Below are 16,356 nucleotides of genomic sequence, written 5' to 3'. Positions count from 1 at the left end.
TAGGCATGTTTGCAAGTTACCTGAGAGAGCTTAAGTGTGCCCAGAGTGGTGGTTTTGTCCCTCCCGCCGACTCTCCTGCTGCAGCCTTGCAATGGCACACGGGCTGGTACATTCAGGGCACTTCTGCATGTGTCCTGTGCCGTACCCCCTCAAGTGTGCCCTCTCTGAGGCCCAGCCTCCCTTGGGCCTGTTACTACTCTTAACAATTCTAATGGGTTAAACATTTTTTGAGATTTAAAAGAAAGTATTGTTATAGTAGTGTATGATAAAATAGTTAAGCAGTATGGAAGAATATAACATAAACTCTCCCTCCTCTCCCTGGGCCCCTCATCCTGCCGGGAAGTATCCACTGTTAAGTTTCTCCTAGAAATTTCCTGTGCATATTAAAAGCTTGTGTATGATCTTTTTGTCTTTACCCAAATGGGATCGTATTATACACAGAGTACTGGTTTGTTTGTTTGTTTTTTAATGTAATATATTGTAAACATCTTTACCAGCAGGTGCAGACCTAGTCTCATAGGCTGCATTGTATTCCATTGGATGGAACATGATGTAGTGAACCAGTCCTTTCTTGGTGGACTTTTAGAGTGTTTCCTGTCTGGATGTGTGTGAGTGTCTACGTGTGTTTTGATTTTTGTGGTTTTATCTTTTGTGGTTTTTTGCTGCGACACATGGTTCTGTAGGAACCCTCGTTGAGCACATTTATCTTTGTGGACTTGTGTGGATATTTTTGTAGGATAAATCCCTTGAACTGGAAAGGCTGGGTCCGAGCCATGTATTTTCTTCTGTTGTGTTGGCTGTGGTTTAGCACATGTTTTCTGCACACCTGCTGAGCCTATGCAGGGCATTCTGAAGTGGACAAGGCCCAGGCCTCGCTCCTAGGAGCTCACCCTCTCCAGAGACACACGCAAACAGACATATGATGAGCATGCTCTTGCCATTGTGTGCGCTGTCTGTCAGTGGTGGCTCGTGGATCTCAGGATTGGCCCTGGCTGGCCTCCTGGTGGCTCAGAATAGGTGAGATCCTCATGTAGGCCTCCCCTCCAAATGGCTCCCCGAGGGGCACTCTGCTGGCCCAGTCTGCCATCAGCCTCTGCGACCCTGCCCCTCCCAGCCAGCGGCATTTCTGAACTGTATTGTTCATGGTCAAAGTTGTGAAATTGAATTGAATTTAAATTTTTTTAAGTTTATTTCTTTATTTTGAGAAAGTGTGTGTAGGGGTGGGACAGAGAGAGAGGGAGAGAGAGGAATCCCAAGCAGACTCCGCACTAAAAGTGCCCCAACGCCGGGCTCGAACTCACAAACCGTGAGATCATGACCTGAGCCAAAATCCAGAGTTGGACGCTTAACTGAGCCACCCGGATTGCCCCTGAATTTAATTGCTGATAGAGGCAGTTACGGAGAAGCAGTTTGCTGACCTCAGTCCAAATTGCCTTTCTTACAGCATGATGGTAGTGATTTTTGCTGTTAAAAACAGTATAAAGAGAGAGAATCACGTGTACCTGGGCCTGGCCCGGGCTTTCCCGTCTGTCGCTCTGGAAATCTGGGGTGGAAGGAAGGAAACTTAACATTTGTCTAGTGCCTCCCACACGCTGGCTCCCGGCAGTCCTCAGGGAACCCTGTGCGGGGGCAGCGCCATCCCCCTCCTGTAGGTGAGGGGACCGTGGAGCACAGAAGCACATATTCAGGTTGCACAGTGGACACAAAGGGTGGTTCTCAGACTCAGCCAGCCTTCCTGCAGTCACTTGCTGTTTTCTCCCCGCGTGATTGGGGCCACTGTGGGTGGCAAGAACCTGAACTCCATGTGGGACCCCGTGGCAGGCGTTGTTCCCCGGCTGAGTCACTGCACAAGGCAGGAACTGATGGTTTGAGCTGAGGATGGGTCCCCTCAGGAGCAGGGCAGGCTGGCATGAAAGGGGAGAGCTGTCAGGGACTTGGTCTGCCATCACTGCGCAAGGCAGAAGGCCCCCCACAGAGCCAAGGGGCCACCAGGAATGCCTCCCGAGCCAGTGTGCTTGGCTGCTTCCCCAGGCTCCTTCTCTGGATGGGAGATACCAGAGCAGCACGGCCTGAGAAAGAGCTATTAAGTCTGTCCCTTCCTCCTCTGACACCCACACACAGTGACGGATTATTTGTTGTCACATCAGCTGCTTCCGGAGGCCCTTGGGAGGGGTGTGCTGGTGGCAGGACTGGCATTGCTGCCCTGGATTCTGCTCTGGTGGCGCTCAGAGTGACCGCTGGTGAAGCCCTTTGCCCCATCTGCAGAGACTGGTCTCTCTTCCATTTATTTGTCTTTGCCCCAGAGGGGCCCACGGGTCCACCTGTGTGTGCACAGCCCTGGAGCCTTTCCTCCCGGAATCACTCCGGAACACATTCTCCTGGCCAGAGGCCTTTCGCCTCCAGTCTTCCCCGCCCAGCCGTCATGGAGGCCACAGAAAAGCCCAGTGGGGACTTCCTCAGGGCAGCGGGGTGAAGAGGGACATCACTGATTACGTAATCTCCTTGTATGTGAATCTGGCCTCCTAAAGGAGACCAGAGCTGGACCTCCGAGCTGCAGACACTGGGCTCTCTGTGAGCAGTGGGGTCTTTGGGCCCCCGCTGGCCCCCAGGACTGCTGCGCTGGTCACACTGTAGTCCTGCTGGGGAAAGGCGGCGACAGAGGATGGGTCTGGTGCGGATGTGCTGAGGGGGAGCAGGCTGGGCACAGGGCCCTCTTTCTGACCGCCCCTCCCACTTCCCACTGGGCTGAGTCACTTCCTCCCTGGCTGCTGCAGGTAGGTACTCTCCCACACTCCTGCGCCTGCCTGCGAGCAGACCAGCAGACCGGGCTTCAGGGGGCGGGGTTCACCCCGGGCAGTGAGAGCAAGCTCTGGTTTGAAGCCGCCAGCTCACTCGGTAACCCCGAGGCAGGAAAGCAACGGCGTTTAGGGAATGGTGTGATGTTGTGTATCCTTGACAAATTGGAGCTGTACATATCCTGCATTTTCAAAATGAGCAAAATCATCACACTGTTTTGGAACAGCGAAGATGACAGCGCATGCATGAATCTTTGTCATCAGGGAGTCCTGGCTGAAGCCAAGGGATTACTAATCCTCCTCCCCATCCCCCAGCTCCATCCTGAGCTCTGAAGCAAATGGCTTCCAGTGGGCTCCTGGAGAGGTTCCTTATAGCCTTCAGACTCCCAGGGAGAGGGTTCATGCCTACTTCGGGGTGGCTGCCATTAAAACTCAAAGGAAAAGCTGACCACAAAGCCCCCGTTCACTCTAGCTAGCAGGAGTAGAAGAGAACAGGTCTCAGGCAGCCTCCTCTGGGCCCGGTAAGCTGGCCAGGGCCTCTAGGCCTTGGCTGGTCAGCAGTAGAAGGGGGAAATCTTTACTTCATCAAGTTGTGAGAAGGAAAGAAAATCTAGGAAGACACTAGAATGGTTCCTGGCAGGCAGTAGGTACCCATTAAGTGATAGTTCAAAAAGGATTGCACCCAGAGAGGCTTGTCGCCAGGGAGGTTACCTCCACTTAGAGCAGGGACCCCTCACCTTCCCCAGCAAAGACCTCATGACACAGCCAGCCACAGCATCGCATCTGGCCCTTTAGTGTTTCCTCTTTTACAGATGAGGAAACTGAGGCCCAGAGAGGGTAGATGACTCTCACAGAAGGCAGTTGACTAGTTCAGGGAAACAAAGCAAGTAAGTGATGGAAGCTGGAATTTGAACCCAGACCTATCTGACCTCAAAATCCATCTTGCCCTCCCACCTGGCATTTGGGTCCCTGGTCTATGCTTCGAAACACTTAGTTCCATGGGCTGTGAATTCCTCTGGTTTCCTGAGTTGACTTTGTGGATGGAAAGTGGGTCTGTCAGGAAGTTGGGAGCCCTGGTTAGCAGCCCCTGCATGTGAGTATTGGGGTGCAGTGGGGGTGGCTTCCAGAATGCTTGGGTCACAGAGGGCTGGGGGACACCGCCTGGTTGGCTGTTGGGAGGATATCTCAGTAACCCCACCTCGACTTGGCCCCTCTCTCCAGAGAGACCTGCTCGGGGGCCGGAAACACCTCCTTATCCAGGGACAAGCACGGCCCCTCTCTCCCTGCTCACCTGCAGCTTTCTGGCTGGCAGCTCCCTGATTCCAGGAGAATGACTGCTTATGAGGAAATCCAGAGGGTACCCCCCTCTCTCTGGTTGGCACTCCTAGGACCATAGCCATCATCAGGTAGGGAAGGAGCAGTCAAGGAAGCAGTGTGGTCAAGTTCAAGGAATATGGGATTCAGAGTTGGGAAACCCGTGTTCACATCCCATCTCTTTCAACAACCAGCCGGGTAACTTCAGGCAGGTCTCAGTATCTCTGAGTCTCAATTTCTTTTTCTAGAAAAAGTTGTGTTTGAGGAGAGGTGGGAGGGATCAGTTACAGTCATGTACGGGAAAGCGCTTTGTAAGCTATAGTGCTCTGTGCAAAAGTTAGTTGCCGTGAGAGTTCATGTGAGGGTGTGGGCCTCCCATGTGGGCTCCGAGTCCGAAATTGACCATCCAGGAATGAGCCTGGAGAATTTTCGAGGGAATTGGCAGACCTCTAGTGTGGGGGTGTCTGGTCTATAAAGCAGATCTACAGGTCTTAGTTGGGTCATGTGTTCAGATTTCACACCGCTCACCCCAAGCCTTGGTATTTCTTTCCAGGTATAGTCACATAAAATGCAGAGTTGAGCCAGAACTGCCCTTTTCTGGGGATAGCAAGAGTGCTAGGAATTTTTCTGACCAGCAGAAGGACCTTCACACCATGAGCCTAGAGGGACCCAGAGGACCTGTCACTGGTGTGTAGGGGCAGGACGAACTATCATTCACATGCCCCACATCTTGCTGCAGGAAAGCAGGTCTTTTCACTGGATTCAGCCAAAAGGGGGCTAGTCTGTCCCTTTGCCAGTGAGGGGTCGGGCGCAAGCCTCAGGCATGTGCTGTGAATGAGTCACTCCTCTGTGGGGTCTGCTTTCCGGCAGCAAACACTGTCGAAGCACAACCCCCGATGATCAGCCCGCCTAGAACCCTCCCTGCCCCAGGCATCCAGGCATTTCTGACATGGGGCTCTGCCTGGAGAAATGGTTCCCAGCATCTTGCAGCCCACTTACGTGCAGCTGTGACCCCTTGTCTCCCTGACCCTGGATTCTGTCTCCTGCCATGAGCTGGTGGTCCATCCATCCGTACACCTGGCGTCCAGTTGGGTCATCCCTGTCCCCTGCCCCAATATGGTCCTTAGTGTACTCTGGGCACGTAACAAACAGTTCTGCAGTCCGTTTTCCCATTCAGCAGTGTGCCAGGCCCCGGGCAGGGTGCAGGGAAGCAGCGGTAAATTGGACTTGCTCCCTCAGGGGTGGTGGAAGTCAGATACGCCATGGTTCCAGGACAGTGGGAGGGGACAGAGGTCTGCTCAGTGCTCTGTGAGCTGCAGGAGGAAAGGACTCAGAGTGAGGACAGAGGGAGAAGGATGAGCCAACCAGGGAGAAGAGGGCAGGGTGAGGGTGTTCATGGCACACTCAGGGAATTGTGAGTCATTTGGTGTGGGTGGATCTTGGGGGCCTACTAACGCAGTGCAGCCGGAGAGCTCTCCTGGGTCTGAGGAGTTAGGGTTTCTTCCTGAGACCAGAAGGGCATCAGAGGACCCCCGCCACGAAGACAGAAACCCTGCAGGCCCAGGTCCTGGAGCAGAGGAGAACGTGCAAGGTGCTAGAATCTGTTAGTCTGAGCCCCATTTACACAAGTAGCTGAAGTGGGGCCTTCTCCCGGAGTCCTTCCTGCATCCTCCCTGATCAGCCGCAAGAGAGGTTCCCCCTGCTTGGTGCACCTGATGCAGTAACCCTTTGATGAAAGTGTGCTGCAGAAAGACGCCACCAGGTGGCAGACCTAGAGATTGCACAAAAGCCTCCTTTTCCCCTTTAGCACAGCGTTTGCAGGGGCGGAAGAGGGTCGTTCAAGACTGAACTCCTGTTCATGCCAGCCTGGCTGTGCCCAACAAGGGTGAGATCCCGCATCCTGCCACTGTGGGCACAAGGAGTCCCTTTGTGAATCTGGACAACAGATTCCTCCAGGGCCGTAGGAACTATTCCGTCCAGTGGCTTGCACTTTCTCTGGTCTCTGACCTCAGAGTAAATTGCAGGCATTGTGACCCTTCGCCCCCAAACCCTTCAGCATCTGTCACTTCAGAGCAAGGGCATTCTTCCGTGTAACCACAGAGCAATTTTCAAATTCAGGAAAATTGACATCGATACGGTCCGTATTTAGATTTTGTCAGTTACCTAGTCATATCCTTTAGACCACCCCCCTGCCCAGGATCACACACTGCATTTACTTGTCTCTAGTCTCCATTAATCCAGACTGGTCCCTCATTCTTCCTTTAACTATCAGTCATTGATGTTTCTGAAGCACACAGGCCTGTTCTGTTGAATGTCCCTCAACTTGGGTTTGTCTCATGATCACATTCCGGTTACACATTTGGGGCAAAATGACAACATAAGTTGTGATTTTATCAGGAGTTACACGATGTCAATTCTGGTGTTGGTGATATTACCTTTGGCCATTTGGTTAAGGTTGCAGCTTGCTTTTTTTTTTTTTTTTTTAATTGAGGTATATTTACACACAGTGAGTCTCACAGATCTTTTAATTATAGAATTCAGTCATTCTGACAAATGCACGTCTTGGACTAGAGGCACTAGGTCTCAATTCCAGACTCCTCCCCATCCCTCCACTGGATCATGACAGAGGATCCATGTGGGGCGGCCTCATCATCCTGGACAGTCCCTTACTGTGCCCCGAGTTGATAATTGCCAGCCGGTGTTCCAGCCTCTGCTTCCCCCTAGGCCCGTGAACAGAACAAGACAAGAGCATGAGGTGCTGTCTGCCTCTGCCCTCCCATTGCTGGGCACCCCGCCCCTCCTCAGCAGCTCGGCCAGCCCCCTGGGCCTCCTCCCCTCCCCACGATGAGCTGAGTGTGTCATTCGGGCTGGCCATCAGACTCCCCTGGCCTTCAGTGCTAGGCCAACAGCCCAATGGCAGGTTCAAGGTCTCTTAAGCCTTCACTCTGGGTACCCTCTTCTGCCTTCTTCCCCCACCACACACACCCATTCGGTGCCCAGTTAGTAACAATCCCTTTTGGTTTGGGCAGGAGAAATACAAAGCTACTGTGTTGAAGTTAATAATAGCACAGGTTACCAAATGCTTACAGTATGCTGGTAGGCACTTTTGCGTGGCTTATCTTACTTAATCCTTAGACCAACTTCCTAAGGTAGGTGTTGTGCTCTGTATTTTGTAGATGCTGAATACGTAACTTGTCCAAGATCTTATCACTATCAAGTGATGGTGCTGGGGTTTACACCGGATTGGACTTACTCCTAAACGCTTGCGCTGAGTTTGAGGTTCCCAGCCAGTGTGGGTTATGGGGATCAAGATGGTGCTCCCTTCAGCCGAAGGGTGACCGGGCCAGGCATAGGACAGCTGGGGTCCCCTGTTCTTTCACCCCCAAGTGTCATACAAATGGTTCTGTGTCGTGCTGTGAAAAAAGACTAACACACGTTGCTCTAACCGTGTTATTGTGCCGCCTTAGTGTCCTGTCAACCGAGACTCTTTTCCCTCCCTCCAGGGCTGATGTGGTCTAGGCACACAGACCCTTGACACATATGTAGCAAACAGGATTGAGGCCAGGGATGGGTGGGAGCCCTGCCCTCACTTTTAAGTGCCAGGTGGGCTGCCCAGTGGTGCGGGTCCCTGCCTTCAGTAGACACAGCCAGAGGTAAAGTCCAGAAGACAGAAGTCTGCCCAACTCAGGGAATTTTTTGATTTGTTTGTTTGGTTCATTTTGTTTTGACAGAGCCGGGAAACGTGGGAATGGGCGTAGGGGCTGCTGACAGGGACAGCTTGAATCTCGACACCATCGGCTCAGCCTGACCCTAGAGTGTAGACACAGTCCTTTGGCTCCTAGCAGGCATTGGAAGCTGCTAACAAACTGTGGCTACCAGCTGCCATTGTTGTCATACACACACACACACACACACACACACACACACACACACACACACACAGCAAGCAGTGCACCGGGCCCAGGTCTGTTGCCTGCTCCTTGCGGGGACTGCCCTTGCACTCTGCCTTGACTGGTTTGGCGTGCAGGGTTACCCATCTCTCCAGGAACCCAGAAGTTGCAGCAGGAAGCCCAGGACAAGGTGGAGTGCAGAACTTTCTGCACAGTGGGCAGGCTCCATCACTGCCTCTCATGCTTGCAGGGGTACTCCCCCTGGCTCTGTGCACGTGTGAATGTCCGCTGCATGGGGCGTCTGCATACCTGAGTGGAGGGGGTGATTCTGGGTGTGAGTGATGGGCCCCTCCTTGGTTCGGCCGGCCAGGCTCCAACTGCTTCATGGTAGGTGGAACTGAGGAAAGACCGAGCTGGGGAGGCCTCAGCACCATCTCTCTTTGCAACCCACCTCCTTTTGGGGTTGATAGTAGGTATATCCACCATGTTGAACCATGCCCTGCCGTACGGTGCCCTGCCTGGCCCTACCCCGCCCAGCTGTCCTGTGTACTGTCACACTGGATTTGGCACCACGGGCCTTAGAATCTTATGTGCTGCTAATGGCCCAGCCATTGTTACCTTCTGGGAGAGCTGGGCTGACATCACCCAACAGCTTTAGAGTGAAATGACCTTAGCCCCAAATAGACAGGATAGGGCAGGCATCCCCCTCCTTTGGGCATGCCATGGTGGCTGTCACAGAGCTTTGGCCCTCCAATGCTGGCCCAAGCAAGTGAACCCCCAGCTCTCAGGATTGAGGCCCACAGCTTGCAGATGGGGGGTACCAATCTGGTTCTCTTTCAGTGCCTGCCTCCTAGCCTCTTCCCTTCACCCCCATTGTTGCCTCACTGAGCTTCCTGGTGAGTGCAGGTTCTAAGGGAACCGGTGCTAACTTGGGAGGGTAGTGCATGGAATAGTTGACAGATTGAAAGCTCGGGAGACTTCTAAGCCAGGACTGCTGAGTTACCAGGGAGCTGAGCAGTAGGCCCAGGAAATACCAGGCAAATGGCTGCCCCTTAGCCAGACTGGGCCAGGGTCCTTCACCCCAGCCTGAGGACTAATGTCTCTGGAGGGGCCTGGCCCCAAGTCCTTCTAGGCCAGGGTAGCCAGACCTTTCACTTCGCAGATCTCACTGTGAAACCAGGATCCCTCAAAGCAGCCTTCCCCACGGGAGCATTTGTGGACCATTTGCAGGTGTGTCTCTGGAAGAGAGCCCGTCAGGATGATTTTTGGGTGAGGCACATCCTCCCTGTACATCAGTGGGGGTGCGGGGGACAGGAGGGTCTATCCCCAGGGGGGTTGTCTTTGCTCACCCCTCCAGTGAGCCTGTTAGCGGCTCCCCATTTTCCAGGCCTGCCTCTTCACACTGCTTCCTTTGCTCCCCCAGCCCTGGTGGCAGGAATGGATGTTCAGGAAGGGAAACAGCCCTGCCACCGCTTCCCCTGCCAGCGTCTTTTCCCTCTCCCTGCCCGTCTGCTTCCATCCTTCTGTCAGCCTACATTTTGGAGCGGTTCCCAAGCCATTTGCTTGAGCTGAATCCTGAGTGGGGTGGGTGGGGTCAGGCTGAGCCCACTCATTGTCTGTGCTGCAGCTGCTCCCGACAAACTGTTGTCTAGACCAGGCCTGTGTGGAGGCGTCCAGGCAGTGTCTACACAGATACGATGGAGACTCCACGGTGCTCTCCAGGGAACCAGGAGGAGAGAGGGGGCTTAGTGTTCCAGGGAAGATGGCAAAGATGGTCGGAATGGGAGCGAAACCAGCTCATCTCCCAGGGCAGGGGCAGCTCCAGCGCAGGGCTGCTGACCCAGCAAGAACCACCACCAATATATATATACCTATATATGTGTGTGTGTGTGTGTGTGTGTGTGTGTATATATATATATATATATATATATATATATATATACATATATACACACACACCAATATATATGTATGTGTGTGTGTGTGTGTGTATATATATATATATATATATGTGTAAAACCATTGTACCCCTCACTGTACCCCATATATATTATATATATGGGGGTAGAGTGGTTTCATATACACACACATATTTTTTTTCCTTGTGGAATTTTTAGTCTAATGGTGGGGAGAAGACATTAAGCATATAAACACACAAATAAATACATAATCACAAAATACGGAAAATTCTGTGAACAAAAATTCCACAATAGAGTGCTGGGACCCAGTGGTGGTGGAAATACCAGGGAAGGCTTCTCTGAGGAGGTGATATTTAAATTGAGAAGGATGCAGAGAAGTCAACCAGGCAAAGGGCAAGAACACTGTTCCAGACACATTACTGTCCAGGTTTTTAAGATTTTTCTCGAAGCAGTTTCATTCTTCTCGTAGGAATGATCTTGAATCTGCATCCGGCATAAGTCTCTTTGGCAGAAATCATGGCCAAGCCTAACTGTGGCTTCTGTTCCACCTGGGAGCTATCAAGGCCTACTGAGTTACATGGTCCTAGTTACTCTCAGAATGAAGTCATGGGTGTGCGCCTCAGTGGCATAGCTCTGAAAACAAATAGGGGCTTGATGAGAGGCAAGCCTGGTACATTAGACTAGAGGTGTGCCAGGCCATCTCTCCTGAATTCCATTTCACTGCTGGATTCAGGCTCTCAGGGTTTAGAATAAGGGCCAGAATGGCAGCACGTGAAGATTTAAGCTAACTGGTGAATGTGCACCTGTTCTCAGATTAGGGGTGGCCTTTCAGGAATAACAGGCAAACAAACTAAAGGAAAAGAGAGCTATTTGACTACATAAGCATGTCACCGTTTTTTAAATTAGCAAAATGTTAAAACATTAAGAAAAACTACATCATATGTCAGCTATAGCCTTAATATATAAAGAGTTTCTAAAAATCAATAAGACGAATACACTCAACACAGTAAAAAATGGAAAAAGAATATGAACTGATTCGTGGAAGAAATAATGCATGCAACCAGTATGTATGTAAAACAGATTCAACCTCGTGAATAATTGAGGAGTTAGGTAGGCATTTAAACAATGATGTTCTTTTTATTACCCATCAATTGGCAGTTCTTAAAAATTATATTCAGTCCTAGTGCAGGTTCTGGGACTTATTCGCCCACACCACTAATGTGGCATAAATTGGGACAGCCTCCCTGAGAGCAGCTTGGCAGTGTATGTCAAGCATCTTTGGAAACGTGTGCTCCATTTGACCCTGCAGTTCCCCTTCTTGGAATTAATCCTGAGGGAGAGAGACAAGTATGTCAAGCTGTATGTGTGTAACAGTTAATAAAAAAAATAGGGGAAAAAAACCCAGATGTCCTGATGGGTGTGTGGACCAATAAACTATGATATATTCCTACCAAGGAGACCGGGTAGATATTTCAAGTGATGCTTCAGGATATTGTCATGTAAGGTTGTTCATAATTTTTTTTTACAGCCTTATTGAGATATATTTCACCTACTATAAAATTCACCCTCATAATGTATTTTAGATGGGAGAAAAGGAAGCTTATAAAATGGTATCACAGTGTGGTCCAAATTCCTGTAATAACGAAAACTGGAAGTGTGTGCACGTAAACACACAGGATGGTTTGCCTGAATGTTAACTGTGATTACATCTGGGTGCTGAGATTATGGGTACGTTTTAATCTTATTTTTGCATATCTGTGTTTTCTAATATTTCTGCGGGGAATGCCAATAACTTCTGTATGAAGAAAAAAATTATAGAAGTTGGGGTTCAGTGTCCCCCAAGCCTTTTATGGAAGGATAAAGGCTACACTCCTAACTTGGCCATCAGGTCCCTAGATCTGGCCCCTGTCCCTCTCTCTGGGTCACTTCTCACCACCCCCTGTTTCAGGCCATACGCTCCACTAACACAAACTCCTTGGAGTTGGTTGCTTACGTGCCATTTCTTACCTGTGTGGGTTTGCTCACCCAGGTCCCCCTGCCTGGAGTGACCTTGGCCCCTGCGCAGCCCACTTCAGTATCACTTCCACAGGGTTTTCCCTGGGCTCCCTCAGGGCCAAGGGACCCTCCTCAGGACCGGGCAGCTGGCCTTCCCCAGGCACCCCTGTGACCCTCTGCCCTCCCTGCCCATTCATCCGTGTACATCTGTGTCCTTGCCCCCCCGCCGTCCAGGACACTGCCTTCCCAAGCTGTTAACTATAGGCGGCTGGAAGGAGCAACTCTTGTCTTTTTAAATCCACATCCAGAGGTTAATATCTTTTAGAATCTGGCTCCTGTGTCCATCTTTCCTCCTAACCCTGGAGGAGATAGGGATTTCCAGGCACATCCAGGTGCATCCTTTAACTGGCTCTTAAATGCACAGTATATGTTTTTCTTAAAAGTCATTCAAGAAAAATTTGAAAATAGGAAAAAGAGAAGAAAAAGTAACACCCCCCCCCCATGACAACTTTGGGGTGTTCCTCCATCAGAGAAGACCTAAGAGAGGAGTTTGAGAGAGAAGATCCTCGGGGCAGCCATCCTCACACTTGGTGGGCATGAGAGTCCTCCGGGGCCCCCTCCATCCCACACCCCAGAGATCGGACCAGTGGGGATGCAGGGGGACCCAGGATTCAGCACCTCAGGCCATTTAGCTACAGGTATTTGGGGGGAAGACTTCACCTTGGGAACAGCCACTTCCAGGCCATCTCTCCTCTCTGTCTCTGTGGTGGTCTCTCGGGGACCTCAGTTTGCATCCACACAAAGCCAGTGTCCACTCTGCATCTGATTGGCCCCTTTGAGATGGGCTGGCTGCCCACCTCTGTAGCCAGTATATGCTGCCTGGAAGGACATTCCCCTTGAGCCCCTGATTAATGCCAAGGAAAGGAGCTGTGGTTCTTTGTCACTGAGAACCTTTGATGCTCCTCCGGGAGGGGGAGGAGGTGGCGGCGGCAGCGGGAACAGCAGCAGCAGCTGTGTGACGCATCCCCAAGTCAGACTTGCAGGCTGAGTTCGCGTGAGGAAACTCGCTGACTTGCTCAGTGAGAAGGGCTCTTCTGTGTCTTGTCTAGAGCTGAGAATGAAGCGGAGAGCATCGGACAGAGGAGCTGGGGAAACGTCGGCCAGGGCCAAGGCTCTAGGAGGTGGCATTTCCGGAAATAATGCAAAGAGAGCTGGACCATTCATCCTGGGTAAGCCTCTGACCACTGGGTGAGGCAGGTTGCGGGGGGGAGGGGGGGTGGGGGGGGCGGGGGGGGCACAGGCGCAGTCTGACATGGTGAGCGGGGCGGCAGGCCTAGGCGCAGCAGTGCAGGGTGAAGCGCCACACCCACCACAGTGCAGGGCCTGACCCACCCCGGCCTGGCCCTAGCTTCCCTGCTCGACACGCAGTCTCTTTGTGCCTGTGGAAGATCCAGAGCGTTAGGTCATGTCTTACCAACAGCTGTCATTTTTGTCGTAGCCTCATGAGCCTTAGGTCCGCTGCGGCTGAGAGCTAAGCTGTCTCTTCCCCCATGGAGCCCCGCGTGTGCCCCCGCCCCATGCCACCGTGGGAGGCACACAAGCTGCATCTGAACCCAAGGTCCATCATCCAAGGCACTTCTTGGACCATTCTTGGAGGGCACAAGTAATTCCAGGAGGCATTTGGTATAGCCCTCCAGAGGTCTTATAAAATTGGCACAGAAGTCCCGTGGAACTTCCCAGCGGGGGTTCCCGGTGGTCCAGAGTAGCAGCAGGGCCTTTCTGCCTGATGTTGGAGGCCCAGCAAATCTGGGTTGCTGGGCTCAGCGTTGCAGGAGTGAGCTGGGTTCTGAGGACGCCAACTCTTCCACCAGCCAGAGACTGGGTGTGAGTTTTGCTTTGGGGCGCTGTCTTGGACTTATGGGCACAGGACGGTTCAGCCCCAGGCGTTGATCAGATGGTTCCCCGTGCCTACTATGTGCCAGGCCTGGGCGATTTGCTAGGGCTGCAGCAGTGAACAAGACAGGCAAGTTACTGCACTCACCAGAACTTCATATCCTAGTTGGAAAAAGAAACAGAGTAAACCGTGCACAAGATCATCATTGGGTCAGTAAGGGCCTTGAAGGAAGAAAATAAGACGATGTGAGAGTGACGGGTATAGAGGGGGTGTATACAAGGAAGGTTCTGTATGAGGAAGTGATACTTGGGCTGACACCCAAGGGTGAAAAGGATCCAGCCGTGTGAAAAGCAGAGGAAAGCATCCTGGACAGAAGGAGCAGCAAATGCAAAGGCCCAGAGGCAGGAAAGGGCTTAACAAGTTAGTACCTAAGAGCGCAGTGTAGCTGGACTATGGTGGTGGGGTGGGGAAACATAATCAGTTAGGTGGGCGGGAGCCAAATCATACAAGACCTTGGAAGCCAAAAAAGAAGTTTCAGCTGTATGTTAAGAGCAGTGAAGCGCCATTAAGTGACACTGTGACATTGTCTGAGTTATGTATGATCTGAAAGCTCAGGCGGGGTGCCATCAAAGGACAAGGAGCTGTGTATATCTCCAGAAGTACAGAAGTTCCCCAAACCGGGTGCTCTGACGGGCCTGGCGGCCCCCTCAGACTACCAGGGGAACTCGCCAAAGCTCTGGTTTCTCACCCGGGAGATGCGGATTCAGAGGCTCCAGGTTGCAGCTGGGATCTCTCTCTCCTTTTTTTTAAACACACGCTCCTCAGAGATTCCAGCACACAGCCACTGCTGAAAACCCCTCTTTTTGAGAAACATGCCTGTAAAAGCCAGGTGTGCCTCGGGCAGATGCACATCAAATCCTCCACTTCTGGAGGGGAGCCCATGAGAACTGGCCCCCAGGAGACAAGAGGGGTAAATCAGTGGATGTAAATGACCTTCCCAAAGAAGAGATCTAGCGGAAAGACCGCGTGGTGCCACGAGAGACAGGGCTTCTTCGAAAAGTAAGCCCGAGGCTCTGTGTGCCGTAGGTCCCCGTCTGGGCAACTCCCCGGTGCCAAGCATCGTGCAGTGTTTGGCGAGGAAGGATGGCACAGATGACTTTTATCAGCTGAAGGTGAGTGAAGCACCAGGGGTGGGGGAGGCCTGGGACCCGGGGCCGTCCTGCCAGCCTGCTCGCCCCCCTCCTCCACCTTCACAGCCACACCGCTTGCGAACAAGCTGCTTCTTCCCGGGAGGCAGTCGGGTTCACGCAGTCTCACTCTGAGCGGGCCCGATTCGAAGGGCTCCACCAGAGCAGGAATCACACTGCCGTCACACTACGGAAAACCTTGCACGTCGTATGTGCATGTGTGAGTGCGCGTGCGGTGTTGCATGGCAGAACGTGAGCCCCCCTGCTCCTCCCGTTGTCACTCGGCTTTGCAAAGTAAGGTCTTTTTTGGCTTTTTGGTCTTTTTGTGTGTGTGCCTTCCTAAAGATCCTTACCCTTGAGGAGAGGGGGGACCAAGGAATAGAAAGCCAAGAGGAGAGGCAAGGCAAGATGCTGTTACACACCGAGTACTCTCTGCTTTCCCTCCTCCACACGCAGGATGGCGTGGTTCACCACCACGGGCTCTTCCAGGTGAGTGGCAGGGGGGCTGCCTGTCCCCACCCTTACCCCGGACCCCCTCCCCGGCTGGTCTGCGGGGGCCGCCTGTGTGGCTGGAGCAGCTCGCCCGCGCGGCCGCCTGGGAGCCCTGTCAGCCGGACGCACCAGGACTTCCCGGGAGGGGCGGGCGGGAGGCCAGGCTGCGGCGGCTAACGTGCGGCCACGTTAGCTGGGGCGTCCAGGCCACGATGGCCACAGCCTCGCAGGAGTGCACAGTTCTCTCCAAAGAGACCTGCTGTTCCCAAAAGGGAGGAAAGCACGGAGTCCGTTACAGACCCACGGGCTCTTCCCGGGTGTGTCGTGTGGAGAGCTGGCCAGGCAGGGCGGGAGGGCGGCGAAACCAGTTGTTTCTGGTGCCGACGGTCCTTTTTCCTGCCCGGGCGTTCCAGTTAGTTCAACGAGTGTCCCTGTGCCCTCGCACTCAGATGTGCCAGGTCCCTCAGGGAAGGTACTAATTCGTCCTTGTGCCCTGAAAGGAGCCGTCCTCGGGGCAGAACCGAAATCGTGTCTCCGGAAATGAGGAAGGCCCGGTTCAGGGTGCCCAGGAGGCCTCCTGCCTGGGCCCCCCACACAGCTTCTGAAGAGCCCTCAGCTAGACGCACTGGCCAGGGCCACTCTTGCTAGAGGCACCTGGCCCTCGACAGGCCGTGTGGTGGCAGGGAGGCGCAGACGTTTTGGATCCGGCAGCCCTGAATGCCGGCTGTGTGACCTCAGGCAGGTCACTTCCACCTACATCTCACCTTCCTCATCTGTAGGATGGAGGCAGCGATGGACGCTCGCCTTGTAAGGTCGGGAAGGTGAATGGGAGTGTGTGCAGCCCGAGCTGTCCCTGTACCTGCTCAGCAT

The 16,356-nt window shown here is 52.9% G+C and overlaps 1 protein-coding gene across 4 annotated transcripts in view; it reads left to right on the top strand.

The window, feature by feature from the left end:
- The window catches only part of STK40 (serine/threonine kinase 40), a 40,121-nt gene that overhangs the window by 7,665 nt on the left and 16,100 nt on the right, over positions 1 to 16,356 (top strand). For 2 of the 4 annotated variants that reach the window (XM_027059650.2, XM_027059649.2), the window contains exons 2-4: positions 13,023 to 13,142; positions 14,894 to 14,979; positions 15,340 to 15,483. In XM_027059650.2, coding sequence (XP_026915451.1) covers positions 13,031 to 13,142; positions 14,894 to 14,979; positions 15,340 to 15,483 — 342 coding nt within the window. In that variant the 5' untranslated portion in view covers positions 13,023 to 13,030. Of the gene's footprint in view, positions 1 to 2,751; positions 2,775 to 2,856; positions 4,202 to 13,022; positions 13,143 to 14,893; positions 14,980 to 15,339; positions 15,484 to 16,356 lie in introns of those variants that run through there. The other 2 variants (XM_053211442.1, XM_027059651.2) reach the window with 2 other exon arrangements.

The sequence above is a fragment of the Acinonyx jubatus genome, chromosome C1 (assembly GCF_027475565.1).
Source record: "Acinonyx jubatus isolate Ajub_Pintada_27869175 chromosome C1, VMU_Ajub_asm_v1.0, whole genome shotgun sequence".
Taxonomy (NCBI): domain Eukaryota; kingdom Metazoa; phylum Chordata; class Mammalia; order Carnivora; family Felidae; genus Acinonyx; species Acinonyx jubatus.
Note: the sequence above shows the minus strand (reverse complement) of the source record. Positions and strands in the feature narration are given on the sequence as shown.